Source organism: Pseudophryne corroboree, chromosome 1 (assembly GCF_028390025.1).
Source record: "Pseudophryne corroboree isolate aPseCor3 chromosome 1, aPseCor3.hap2, whole genome shotgun sequence".
Classification (NCBI taxonomy): domain Eukaryota; kingdom Metazoa; phylum Chordata; class Amphibia; order Anura; family Myobatrachidae; genus Pseudophryne; species Pseudophryne corroboree.
Window position 1 is genome coordinate 758,527,369 of NC_086444.1, and position 14,330 is coordinate 758,541,698.

General features: G+C 43.9%; 1 protein-coding gene across 1 annotated transcript in view; it reads right to left on the reverse strand.

The window, feature by feature from the left end:
• Positions 1–9,146: 9,146 nt before the first annotated feature.
• Positions 9,147–14,330, reverse strand: part of LOC134944206 (protein FAM13A-like) — a 43,649-nt gene continuing 38,465 nt past the window's right edge. The window contains exon 7 of the mRNA XM_063932816.1: positions 9,147–10,782. Coding sequence (XP_063788886.1) covers positions 10,701–10,782 — 82 coding nt within the window. The 3' untranslated portion in view covers positions 9,147–10,700. The remainder of the gene's footprint in view (positions 10,783–14,330) is intronic.

Here is a 14,330-nt window from a genome sequence, read left to right on the forward strand (position 1 = left end):
ATGTGTAAAAATGGGGAATCTGCCTGCCGCTATGTGTAAAAAGGGGGAATCTGCCTTCCGTAATGTGTAAAAAGGGGGACGTAATGTGTAACAAGGGCACGCTGTCTGCCGTAATGTGTAAAAAGGGGACGCTGTCTGTCGTTATGTGTAAAAAGTGTACGCTGTCTGCCGTTATGTGTAAAAAGTGTACGCTGTCTGCCGTAATGTGTAAAAAGGGGACGCTGTCTGCCACTATGTTTAACAAGGGCACGCTGGTTGCCGTTATGTGTAAAAAGTGTACGCTGTCTGCCGCTATGTTTAACAAGGGCACGCTGTCTGCCGTTATGTGTAAAAAGTGTACGCTGTCTGCCGCTATGTGTAACAAGGGCACGCTGTCTGCCATTATGTGTAAAAAGGGGACGCTGTCTGCCGTTATGTGTAAAAAGGGGACGCTGTCTGCCGTTATGTGTAAAAAGTGCACGCTGTCTGCCGTTATGTGTAAAAAGAGGAATCTGTCCGCTGTAAGGTGTAAAAGGGTCTCTACCTGGTGTAGTGGTGCTACTGTGCGGCGTAATTTGAAGAATGGAGACTACTGTGCACCGTTTTATGAATTGGTATTATTTTGTGGCCACACCCCTTCCCCACGAAGCCACGCCACTATGTATTTTTGCGCGCGCCTATGGCGCGCACTGCCCCTGTTTTGCATGCAGGGGTGGTGCTCCGATGCCGTTTCTTGTAAACAGTGCTAAAATGTCTAGTTACGGCACTGTTGCTAGGTATCCATCTCTCTGGCCCTGAGCAGGTCCCCCTCACCAGATCCTCTCCAGGGGTGAGGGGGTGGACTTGGATGGGATGTGTGTGTGTGTGGGGGGGAGGGGCAAAGCATTTTGTCGCACCTGGGCCCACCGCTCGCTAGTTCCGCCACTGAGGGGGAGGGTATGGTGTGTGTGTAGGTGTGCTATCGCTTTTGCTGGAGAGCTGCACAAGTCTCTGCTCAGCACAGGACTTACTCAGTCGCTGCGATGATCGCGGGCCGGAGCTGACATCAGAAACCCTCCCTCAAAACGCCGGGTCCCTCCTGCGTTTTTCCGGACACTCCACGGAAACAGTCAGTTGCCACCCACAAACAGCCTCTACCTGTCAATCACCTTGCGATCACCAGTGCATTCGGAATTTTCGCACCATCCTGTCGTTGACCGGCAATCCCTGCTGCTGAGGTCCGTCGCGCCTGCGCATTGCGGTGCATACGCATGAGCAGTTCAGACCTGATGACAGGCTGTGAAAAAATGCAGCATAGAGATCAGGTCTGAATTACCCCCACAGTGGCATGGCCTATCCCCGAGCACACACAAATTCTTTTTTTATTTTGGTTTTAATAAGGCGCCCATAATTTTATTGTGATTAGCAAAACACCTTAATTACGCTAGCTAAATCAAAGTAACGACACAGACCAACTTATAACTAAAATAACAATACAGACACCGATAGCTGGAGTTAAAGGTCTGATGGTATTTATTGATGCTGACCTGATGTTAAACTAGAAGTATGATAATTAATTAATTTATGTTGGAGAATGGCAAAGAAAAAGTCGCTACCAGACGCCAGCTCCAGTCACTTAAGTTGTATCTATAAGAACATAGGAGGGGCTTAAACAACAACACCACCTCCTACCTGCATAACCCGCATTGTGCAGGCCTCACCACTCTTCTCTTTGGCAAATATTGTTGTTCCCGCAGGGGACCGTCTATTGTCCACCCGCAAGGTAAGGACACACTCGCCGTCTTTCCAAAAGAGGGTGCCCCACAATGACCACTTATGTCTATCTGACTGCTGGCTGGTAGCGACTTCCCGCCACAAAAGGTTTAACTAAACTGACACCGCCATCCTAAACAAAGAAAACAATAGAAAAAACCCCCTGAGCTAACGAAATGGCCCAAATAAACTTTCCAAGAAATTGCTGATACCTGAAGGGGAAAGATGAACACCATCGTCCTTGTAAAACTGCCTATTATGCAAAACCAAACATGGATGCTTCACCACCGTACCCCCCAAAGCAGAGTCAAACAAGGAAACAGCCGAGTTAACTTTCTTACGCGCCTTCTCAATGGCCGAGAAACGGACAGCTCCTCACCACAGAGTCACGAGACGACTTGCTACTCGCCACTAGCTCGCAGATCCGAAAAGCCCCAAAGAAAGCAAGTGCAAAAGCCAAACCAAAAAGAGCAACCTCAAAACTGGATTCAGCCATGCCAGGTACGACCCCTAGCCAATCAGTTAACATCTGCAGAGTAACAGGCCTACGAGAATCCGCAGGCGCATGGCTCACCTTAGACCAACCCTTAAGTTCTTTGGACAGAGAGAAATCCCTGGTGGGGTCCACCAGCCGGCGTACCCGCGTGTGGAAGGAAATGCCCACAAGGGCAGACCCCATAGGTGCCTTGGACCTACTCGCCTCATAATGGCTCCACACAAAAGCCATCAGTCAACAGACGACTTACCCCCTGGACCATACCCACTCGCAAAAGCCGTCCACTCATGCTAATCCAGCTCGATAATCTGCCAGAGAGAAGGCAGGCACGGTAAACCTTTGGCCGCTGCCCCAGGCACCAACTCACGGAATTTATCAAATTGAAAGCGAGACAACGCATCCGCTATCCTGTTGTCGATGCCAGGGATGTGGTGAACCATGAAATTGATATTGAGTCTCAATCATTTTAGCACCAAATACCGCAAAAGGTGTAAGGCCTGTGGGGAGGAGGAACGCTGGTTGTTAATAGCGTGAACCACCCCCATGTTGTCACAGCAGAAGGAAACGCTCCGATCCGAAAACCTGGGGGCCCACAAGTCCAAGGCCACTATTATGGGGAAAAGTTCCAGCAAAAGAAGGTTCTTGGTGAACCCACAGGAAACCCAGGAGGCGGGCCAGGGAGCAGCACACCACTCGCCGGTGAAAAAGGCGCCGAATCCGAAACTGCCTGAAACGTCCGTGAACAACTGGATACAGCTGTTGGTGCAGCGTCACGAAGGCCACAAAACCTCCCGGTTAAAAGCCACCAAGAACATGGACCAGACCCGCAAATCATCTCTGATTTCACGGGAGAGGTAAATGGTGTGATGCTGCCTGCCCGTGCCCGCCGTGGCCCGTTCAAGTTTCCGGCAAAAACCCTCCCCATGGAGATGATCCTGCATGAAAATTGAAAGAGCCCAGCAAAGATTGAACCTGTTTGAGGCGGACCCTGCACCTACCCAAGCAATCATCGATTAACCCTAGAAGTTTACGCACCTTGTTCTCGGGGAGGCGGCAACAACCCGCCACCATATCTATCTCAATCCCCAGATAACTAAGTCAACTGGTGGGTCCCACACATTTATCAGGGGGCACCGGGACACCCAGCTCCCGGTGGAAGACAGCACGTCGCCACAAACTGAATTGTCTCTCGGGCCCATTAAGAGGAAATCATCCAGGTAATGCGCCACCCCGGGCTGGCCGGAGGCAGCCTGTATGCACCAATGCAAAAAAGTGCTAAACCGCTCAAAATAGGCACAAGAGACAGAGCAGCCCATGGGGAGGCACCTGTCCATGTAGAAATCCCGCCCCAACTTAAAACCCAGGAACCTGAGGGAATCCGGGTGCAGAGGAAGCAGGCGAAAAGCGGACTCCACGTCCAGCTTGGCCAGCAGAGCACCCGGGCCACAGCCCCGAACCAAACGCAGAGCCTCATCGAAAGATTGATAATGCACTCTGTAACTAGATTCGGGGATGGCATCATTAACTGAACCCCCAGGCGGATGTGACAAATGTTGAATGAGGCCTAACTTGCCCGGGACACTCTTGGGAACCACCCCAATGGGGGAGATGCACAAGAAGGGCAAAGGAGGGGCAGCATAGGGGCTGCACATGCACCCCAAGCTAACCTCCACCTTCTGCCTGACCACATCCGGAAACTCGCGAGCGGATTTCAAACTCCTACGTGCAACCACGTGCGCCAAATCCGAAATGGGCAGGTGGAAACCGTAACTGAAACCATCCCGCAAAAACTGAGCCAACGCCCTGTCGGGGTACAAACTAAGCCACCTAACCAGCTCACGCACCCGAATAGGAGAATGCGCCTTACTTGTTACCTGCACTGGCCTCGGCCATGGCGGACGGCTTTCCGCTCGTGGCCGAGGTGCAGTCCTTGGCCAGGTGACCGGCCCCGCAAACCTTGCAGGAGTGGCAAAAACAGCAGTTAAGGCCCCTGGAGCATTTTCCTTCATTAAACGTGAAACACTTGTCTTTCACCCCCGAGCGCAAACTGGACATGCTAGGGGTGATAGGCTTCTTACCCTGTGCATCCGCGAGGGGCCGCACTTGTTGCGTAACCTCGAGCCACACTTCCACATCTTTGAAAGCCAGGGGTAACGTGGGATTGCTGTCTTGATTACGCAAAAACTTTTCGTCGTAATCCCTCCAAGTCTTCAAATACATCCTCAGTGCTCCACTTAGGGGGGCAGAGTTTCGCGGAATGATGCGATTGCGTTGTGACCTTGCGACGCAACCACATCATTCCGTGAAATTCCGCCCCCCCCCCCCCCAAGTGGAGCACTGAGGAAGAGGGGGAGCCGCTGCCAAGCTACAGGGAGGTGGCCGGCGCGAGGAGGGACTGGAGAGAAGGGCCGAAGAGCGAGAAGCGCCTCTTAAAAACGTAAGTATTAGTATCTCTCTCTCTCTCTCTCTCTTGATGGGGACTCTGCCTGCCATAATGTGTAAAATAAGGACACTTGCCTGCCGTAATGTGTAAAATGGGGACACTTGACTGCCATAATGTGTAAAATGGGGACACTTGCCTGCCATAATGTGTAAAATGGGGACACTTGCCCGCCATAATGTGTAAAATGAGGACACTTTCCCGCCATAATGTGTAAATTGGGGACACTTGCCTGCCGTAATGTGTAAAATGGGGACTCTTGCCAGCCGTAATGTGTAAAATTGGGACTCTTGCCTGCCATAATGTGTAAAATGGGGACTCTTGCCTGCCGTAATGTGTAAAAAGGGGACACTTGCCTGCGCTAATGTGTAAAATGGGGACACTTGCCTGCCGTAATGTGTAAAATGGGGACTCTTGCCTGCCATAATGTGTAAAATGGGGACTCTTGCCTGCCGTAATGTGTAAAAAGGGGAAACTTGCCTGCCGTAATGTGTAAAATGGGGACTCTTGCCTGCCGTAATGTGTAAAATGGGGACTCTTGCCTGCCGTAATGTGGGGATTTAATGTATCAAGGGCATTGCGGTGTATGGCATAATATGGTGCAGGGGGCATTACTGTTGGGGCCTAATATGGTAGATTTTTTTTTTCTTATGGTGGCGTGTAAGGTAGTCTTTTCAGACGAGGCCACACCCATTTTAATGGGACCATGCCCATTTTAACAAGGCCATGCCCCTTTCGGGAGCACGCGCACCTGTTTTTTTTTATATCTAGGGTGGGGGCGCATTTTTTTTTAATGTCAATGTGGAGCGGGGGCGCATTTTTAAATCTTGCACTGGGAGCCCAATTGGCTAGAAACAGCCCTGAATAATATTGATATTAAAGCCCTGACAGTCTGTGGCTGTGCTCTCTGCCCGGCGGTTCTGTGTGAATAACACCCAAATCACCATGGGAGGGACTTATATTGAATCCAAAACACGAGAGATCCGCCGATTGGAAAATTGCCTCATTTTTGAATCGAGCAAGGAGTGAAAACTTGAGCCAGGGCTTGGATTCCCTTGGATTCCGGAAGTTCGGGTGGGCTCAATTCTCTAGAAACCGAGCCCGCACATCCCTAATTTACAGTTTATTTATCCTGAGTGGTTGGTAGTGTTTCTTCTCTTTGGTTCTTTAGTACGTACAGTACAGTACATATGAGTTTATTTGTATATATTTGTAATTACTCACAATGTATGTACTGCATCCTATAATAAAAATAAAAAAAATAAAAAAAATATATATAATTTATATATATATACAATACTTTTTTTTATTACTCAATTCTTATTAGATGAAACATATTTCCCTAGTACTGTTGCGCTAGATCTTGTATAGCGGTGATGGGCTCTATGGGGTTAAATCACTCGGGATTAGAAACAGAGCATACCTCCCAACATAACCCTTTCCAGGAGGGGCAACTTTCTTATCCATTAACTAGCTCAACACAGCTGATGGCAATCATACATAAATTAAGAGGGAAGTCCGGGAACAGAGCATTATGTCCCTCCTGGAAATGGTCATGTTGGGAGGTTAGACAGAGTTATGCTGTCATAAACGCGACTGCATCAAAAGAAGTTCTGAATCAGCCCCATAGTACGTACCAGGACTATAGTCGTCTACATAGCTAATAGCTGTTTTTGTCCCATTTAGTCATTTCCGCCTGATTAAAAACTGCTATATGTGGATTTGTGTGACACTATAGCATCTTTCTTTTGAGTAGATAACCCTATGTAACCCAGGGATGATAATGGTATGTAATGAGTATCTATGTAGTCACAATTATGCTTGCACCTAAGTGTTTAAACCACTATTGTGATTTTGTTATAGCCACAATATATGAAAATGAGTAACCAAGGGCAGGTAAAGTATAGACTAAGTTTTGAAGCATTTGTGACTTTTGAGGGGTGGTGCTCCAGTAGCGCAAGCAGGGAGGGGGGGGGGGGGTTGCGAGTACCTGGAAACCCTCCTGATGAGCCAATGTTTTATTACTGAGACGGAGATGCCTCGGGCCTGGTGGCTCACTTCGCTCGCCACATGTTATATTCCCACTCGGTTGGTGGGTTGGACTCACTAACCGAGTGGAATACAGTGTGGATGTTGGGATTCCGGTGCGGTCTCCTGAATGGCGGGATCCTGACAGCTGGCATTTTAACTGCATCCCATATATATATATATATATATATATATATATATACTGCTCAAAAAAATAAAGGGAACACTAAAATAACACATCCTAGATCTGAATGAATGAAATATTCTTATTAAATACTTTGTTCTTTACATAGTTGAATGTGCTGACAACAAAATCACACAAAAATTATCAATGGAAATCAAATTTATTAACCCATGGAGGTCTGGATTTGGAGTCACCCTCAAAATTAAAGTGGAAAAACACACTACAGGCTGATCCAACTTTGATTTAATGTCCTTAAAACAAGTGAAAATGAGGCTCAGTAGTGTGTGTGGCCTCCACGTGCCTGTATGACCTCCATACAACCCACACAAGTGGCTCAGGTAGTGCAGCTCATCCAGGATGGCACATCAATGCGAGCTGTGGCAAGAAGGTTTGCTGTGTCTGTCAGCGTAGTGTCCAGAGCATGGAGGCGCTACCAGGAGACAGGCCAGTACATCAGGAGAAGTGGAGGAGGCCGTAGGAGGGCAACAACCCAGCAGCAGGACCGCTACCTCCGCCTTTGTGCAAGGAGGAACAGGAGGAGCACTGCCAGAGCCCTGCAAAATGACCTCCAGCAAGCCACTAATGTGCATGTGTCTACTCAAACGATCAGAAACAGACTCCATGAGGGTGGTATGAGGGCCCGACGTCCACAGGTGGGGGTTGTGCTTACAGCCCAACACTGTGCAGGACGTTTGGCATTTGCCAGAGAACACCAAGATTGGCAAATTCGCCACTGGCACCCTGTGCTCTTCACAGATGAAAGCAGGTTCTCACTGAGCACATGTGACAGACGTGACAGAGTCTGGAGACGCCAAGGAGAACGTTCTGCTGCCTGCAACATCCTCCAGCATGACCGGTTTGGCAGTGGGTCAGTAATGGTGGGGGGTGGCATTTCTTTGGGGGGGCCGCACAGCCCTCCATGTGCTTGCCAGAGGTACGCACACAGATATAGTATCTGCACACTCAGTTTAGTACTAATATATTGTGGGTATATGTTTTTCGTCACCATAACCCACTTGGCAAAAAAACCCTTCTTCTTAATAACAAAAAATATTCTGTATAGGAGGGGGTGCAGTCAACTACAGTAATTGTAAGCTAGAATTGGGGTGGGAAAAAAGACAAGGAGAAGTCTGTACTGTGCGTCAACAGTACAGACTTCTCCTTGTCTTTTTTCCCACCCCAATTCTAGCTTGCCAGAGGTAGCCTGACTGCCAGTAGGTACTGAGATGAGATCCTCAGACCCCTTGTGAGATCATATGTTGGTGCGGTTGGCCCTGGGTTCCTCCTAATGCAAGACAATGCTAGACCTCATGTGGCTGGAGTGTGTCGGCAGTTCCTGCAAGACGAAGGCATTGATGCTATGGACTGGCCCGCCCGTTCCCCAGACCTGAATCCAATTAAGCACATCTGGGACATCATGTCTCGCTCCATCCACCAATGCCACGTTGCACCACAGACTGTCCAGGAGTTGGCGGATGCTTTAGTCCAGGTCTGGGAGGAGATCCCTCAGGAGACCATCCGCCACCTCATCAGGAGCATGCCCAGGCGTTGTAGGGAGGTCATACAGGCACGTGGAAGCCACAGATACTACTGAGACTCATTTTGACTTGTTTTAAGGACATTACATCAAAGTTGGATCAGCCTGTAGTGTGTTTTTCCACTTTAATTTTGAGGGTGACTCCAAATCCAGACCTCCATGGGTTAATAAATTTGATTTCCATTGATAATTTTTGTGTGATTTTGTTGTCAGCACATTCAACTATGTAAAGAACAAAGTATTTAATAAGAATATTTCATTCATTCAGATCTAGGATGTGTTATTTTAGTGTTCCCTTTATTTTTTTGAGCAGTGTATATATATATATATATCTATATATATATAGAGCGAGAGAGAGAGAGACACACACACACATACACACCCACCCACGGAAACCCCCCTGGATAAATCCTGCGTTTGCCCATGTGCTCAGTGTAGTTGCACAAGAGGCTCATGGCCCACAGTAGTGCACCAATGAAGCAGTGTGCTTGTTGTTACATATTGCATTTGGGTAAAACAAATAGTACTATGGAAAACATTTAAATTGCTAAGTAGAAGTTTCAATATCAAATCAGACACTGAGTGACTTGTCCTTCTTTTTTATTGTTGAAACAACACATAAATACATACATATCTATATTCATATATTAATTTCTGTGTATAGATAGATAGATAGATAGATAGATAGATAGATTATATATATATATATATATATATATATTTTTTTTTTTTTTTTATTAGATACAATGTATGAGGTGCATACGTTGTTTGAAGTAGATACATTGTTTAAGGTAGATATGTTGTTTGAGGTAGATACATTGTTTGAGGTAGATATGTTGTTTAAGGTAGATATGTTGTTTGAGGTAGATATGTTGTTTGAGGTAGATACGTTGTTTAAGGTAGATATAAAATTTTGAGGTAGATACATTGTTTGAGGTTGATAAATGTTTGAGGTAGATATGTTGTTTGAGGTAGATACATTGTTTGAGGTAGATACGTTGTTTGAGGTAGATATGTTGTTTGAGGTAGATACATTGTTTGAAGTAGATATAAAAATTTGAGGTAGACATGTTGTTTGAGGTAGATATGTTGTTTGAGGTAGATACGTTGTTTGAGGTAGATACGTTGTTTGAGGTAGATATGTTGTTTGAGGTAGATACATTGTTTTAGGTAGATATGTTGTTTGAGGTAGATATACGTTGTTTGAGGTAGATACATTGTTTGAAGTAGATACCATGTTTGAGGTAGATATAAAAATTTGAGGTAGATACATTGTTTGAGGTAGATACGTTGTTTGAGGTAGATACGTTGTTTGAGGTAGATACATTGTTTGAGGTAGATACGTTGTTTGAGGTAGATATGTTGTTTGAGGTAGATATGTTGTTTGAGGTAGATACGTTGTTTGAGGTAGATACGTTGTTTGAGGTAGATACAATGTTTGAGGTAGATATAAAAATTTGAGGTAGATATGTTGTTTGAGGTAGATACATTGTTTGAGGTAGATATGTTGTTTGAGGTAGATACGTTGTTTGAGGTAGATACATTGTTTGAGGTAGATATAAAAAATTTGAGGTAGATACGTTGTTTGAGGTAGATATGTTGTTTGAGGTAGATATGTTGTTTGAGGTATAGTAGATACATTAAGGTAGATATAAAAATTTGAGGTAGATACATTGTTTGAGGTAGATATAAATTTTGAGGTAGATATACTGTTTGAGGTAGATACTTAGAGGTAGATACAAAAATGTTTTAGGTAGATATAAAAATTTGATGTAGATAAAATGTTTGAGGTAGATATAAAACTTTGAGGTAGATATAAAACTTTGAGGTAGATACAATGTTTGAGGTAGATACATTGTTTGAGGTAGATACATTGTTTGAGGTAGATATAAAAATTTGAGGTAGATACATTGTTTGAGGTAGATACAATGTTTGAGGTAGATTCATTGTTTGAGGTAGATTCATTGTTTGAGGTAGATACAATGTTTGAGGTAGATACAATGTTTGAGGTAGATACATTGAGTTAGATACAAAGTTTCAGGTAGATATAAAACTTTGAGGTGGATACATTGTTTGAGGTAGATACAATGTTTGAGGTAGATACATTGTTTGAGGTAGATACAATGTTTGAGGTAGATACATTGTTTGAGGTAGATACATTGTTTGAGGTAGATACAATGTTTGAGGTAGATACATTGTTTGAGGTAGATTCAAAGTTTGAGGTAGATATACAACTTTGAGGTGGATACATTGTTTGAAGTAAATACAATGTTTGTTTATGACATTAGATGTCCACCTTGGGCATCTCATCAGCTTCTTCCAATCTCCTGCACCCAGAAGCTGCGTTTTCCTCGTTATTCATCTCCCTAAAAAACAAACTTTGATCAGTGAATGTTATAAAAAAACAAATATTTTCCCATCACAAGTAGATGAGTCTCACATAGGGTCTGATTCTGAGTAGGACACAATATCAATATTTATGCAAATAGCCAATGCTTTATAACTTAAAACATTTTTTTTTTTAAATTGTTTTAAAGCAGACATAAAATAGAATATGACGGTACAAAACATCAATGTCAAATCGAATCAATACCATAAATATCCATAAATAATTTCCATGGAGGCATCACATTGCCATGAACATATAGCAATATGGAATGGATGCAAAAACACAAGCAATAATAGAATACAATATACAGTAATAAACAATAATAAAAAATGCAAATAAACAATCAATAACAATAAAACTCAAATAAAATTACAAACAAATAAAGAATGAAGACCCTGGAAGATTAATATATTGGTTGTCTGAGTCACTGGTTACATAACACAGAAAGGTGCCCAGTACATCTCAAAACTTGATCTGATTGCAATCCCACCTCTACGGCCTTCAAGAGTCACATTGTCTACTAAAGGTTCCTAGTTTCCCATTTATTAAAAGATACCGCACAATAAAAAAAAAATCCAATTTTTTATGACATTTCACCACTCCTGTTTCAATATCTGTAAGTGTAGATTTTCCATCAGGATATAGGAGCTATAGAAGATAAGTTTTTACCGAAGTCGGTTTGGGGGGTCTCTAGAGGTCCAATGGTTAAGAATGGCCTTCTTAGCTACCGTAACTATGGTGGTTTATAATGGTAAAATAGCTTATATGGTCCCAGTACACAATTATCAAAGTTAGCACAGAGTAATGCTAAAGGTTCCGCCGGTATTTGCAATGAAAACAAATAATTGACATACTGTAGAATCTTTCCCCAAAATGTATGTATTTTTCCACACTCCCAAATGTTGTGACTAAGCGTAGCGTTAGAAATATGACATTTGGGACACTGGCCAGTTTCATCAGCAACCATATGACGTCTCTGGCCTAGCGCGATATATCACTTTCACGTGCACTTTTTGAAGAAGTGCTGATGAAAGATATTTAAGTGTAGAGTCATAATATTTAATAATAGGATCAGAATCTACAATCGAGGGGGTAGTCTGCTTCCAAGCCTCTGTATTTCCCAACCACAGAGATTACGAGTCACAAAGCTGTAAATCTAACATAAGCATCTCGGTTTTATACGAAAACTTAGGGGATAAACGTAATACAGTAGCAATTTTGTCATCTGTAGTTCCTGAGGAGGCAGGGAATGCCAGAGGTTGTACTGAGAACGCATAGTGATGTGCCTCGAGGTACATGTAAAAGTGGACATTAGGTAAGTAATTTTCTATTTAAGACATAGGAAAGTGAGAATATGTCCACCCGGAACAAATACGTCTTTTATGGCCGAGATCCCTTTCGATCTCCAAACATGAAATCTCTCTTTATTATCTAAACCAGCCGGAAAGGCAGGGTTACCCCAGAAAGTTACATATAAGGATTTCAGTGGATCACATTAAGTATTTGTTAAGAGTTCCATGTATAGTAAGTGTCTCTAAAGAGAATGTTATCCAGTATACTGGATGGTAGCCAAGATCTATAAACCTGTAATAGGGCGCTTAGAGAGTATGGAGCAAATTATTCCTGCTTTAATGGTAGATTCATATATAAACTGCTGTTGTAACACCAATCAATAATATATCGGAAGAATACAGCCTAAGAGAAGGCCGCCAATTAGGTACACCCACTCTCCCTACACCATGTGGTTGGCTTCATTTCTTCAATGACACCCGAGCTTTCTTCCCACTTCACAAAAACCTGGAAAAAAGCCTAGAGCAAAAATGTATATCACTCCTGTAAAGAGCAATAGGTAACATCTGTATCAGATAAGAAAGTGTTGGGAAAACTATACTCTTTATTACAGCCGAATGACCTAACATGCTAAGCAGTAACAGCATCCAATTATCTAACATCGTTTTTCTTTTTGTTATCATAGAGGTAAAATTAGTTTGATATAGTTTAGATATAGATGAACCAACTTGGATACTTAAATACTTAAGCGTGTGACCTGCCGGTGCAAAAGAGGCTGACAAGAAAGAAGCTGCTTCTAACAGAGACAAAGTACCTAACGGTAAGAATTCTGACTTATTAAAGTTCACCCTGTACCAAGAAAAAGATGCAAAATCCATGAGGGCCTCGAACACAGAGGGAACCGAGCAGACAGGATCCATAAAAATAAAGAAGCATGTCGTCAGCAAACACTGCCAATTTCAATTCCTGATCCCCCACTCGGATTATAGTGAAGGAGGGGCTCTCCCGCAGAGTAATGGCCAATGGTTCCAACGCCAAGGCAAATAGAAGCGGGGACAAGAGACATCCCTGCTGCATACCACATTGGATTGGGAACGACGAGGATAAAAATCTGTTACATGCCGCTTGAGACGTAGGGTTTGTATAAAAGGTAGGGTTTGTAGAAAATGTTAGTGAAGTGATCCAGAAACACAAAAACGAGCAAGTGTTTAAAAGAGATGGTTCCAAGTAACCAAATCAAATACTGTTTCAGCATCTAAAGATAATAAAAAGGCACCGTCAGAGCTTCCAGATGAACTCGACCACAGCTGTATTGTAAATACCTTACAAAGACTGACAACAGAATGCCTACCCCATATGAACCATGTCTGATCTCCATGAATTACAGAGGGAAGAATACATTTGACTCTCTCTGACATTATTTTTGTTAGGGTTTTATAACCTATATTTAAGACAGAGATGGACCTGTAGGATCCAGGAAGTCCTGGGTCTCTGCCTGGTTTAGGTAGTACCTTCAATGTGGGAGTATTAAAATGTACTGGTAAGGTATGAATAGATATTTTACAGTTATAAACAATGTTTTATAACGTTTAACTATAAAGTGGCATGTGGCCTAGAGTCACGGTACTGATTGAGACTTGTGGAGATGTATTGGGTTCTCCTGGGTGGCAGCTATTCAGAAGTCTTGTTTGTGTTATGCGAGTGTCGTGGGCATGTGACCAGGGATGGGCTGGCAGGGCTATTACCCTGAGTCTTGTGATCTTGGAGCATAGCCACAGTCACCCTGCCAGTGCTGCCTCTGTGTACTGGTGGTCAACAGCTGCCGGGCACAAGGACCCAGCATCTTCTGTGCATGCACAGCTCATCACTGCGTCTTTACTCTATGCTGCACTGCTGCAAGGAAGAGGAGCATGCAGCCTAATAAGAAGGTAAATTAGAGGGGGCTTGCTCTTGAAGTGACTCAGGAGGCCGGGGCGATGGGGCAGGAGGCTGGAAAGAATGGGGGATGGTGTGACAAGGGGCAGGAAGCTGGAGAGACATGGGGCAGGAAAGATGGAGCTGGAGTATTTTGTTCATTTGTTTTCATTTTGTATTTTCTTTAATAAAGTGAGAGTTAATTATTACTGTATATGTCTAAATAATAGCACAAACATTTTATTACTGTAACACAGCCCAGCAGCTATAGACTCTTCTAGCAAATTATTTGCCTATAACTGTGCTTTCTCCCTGGTCTCT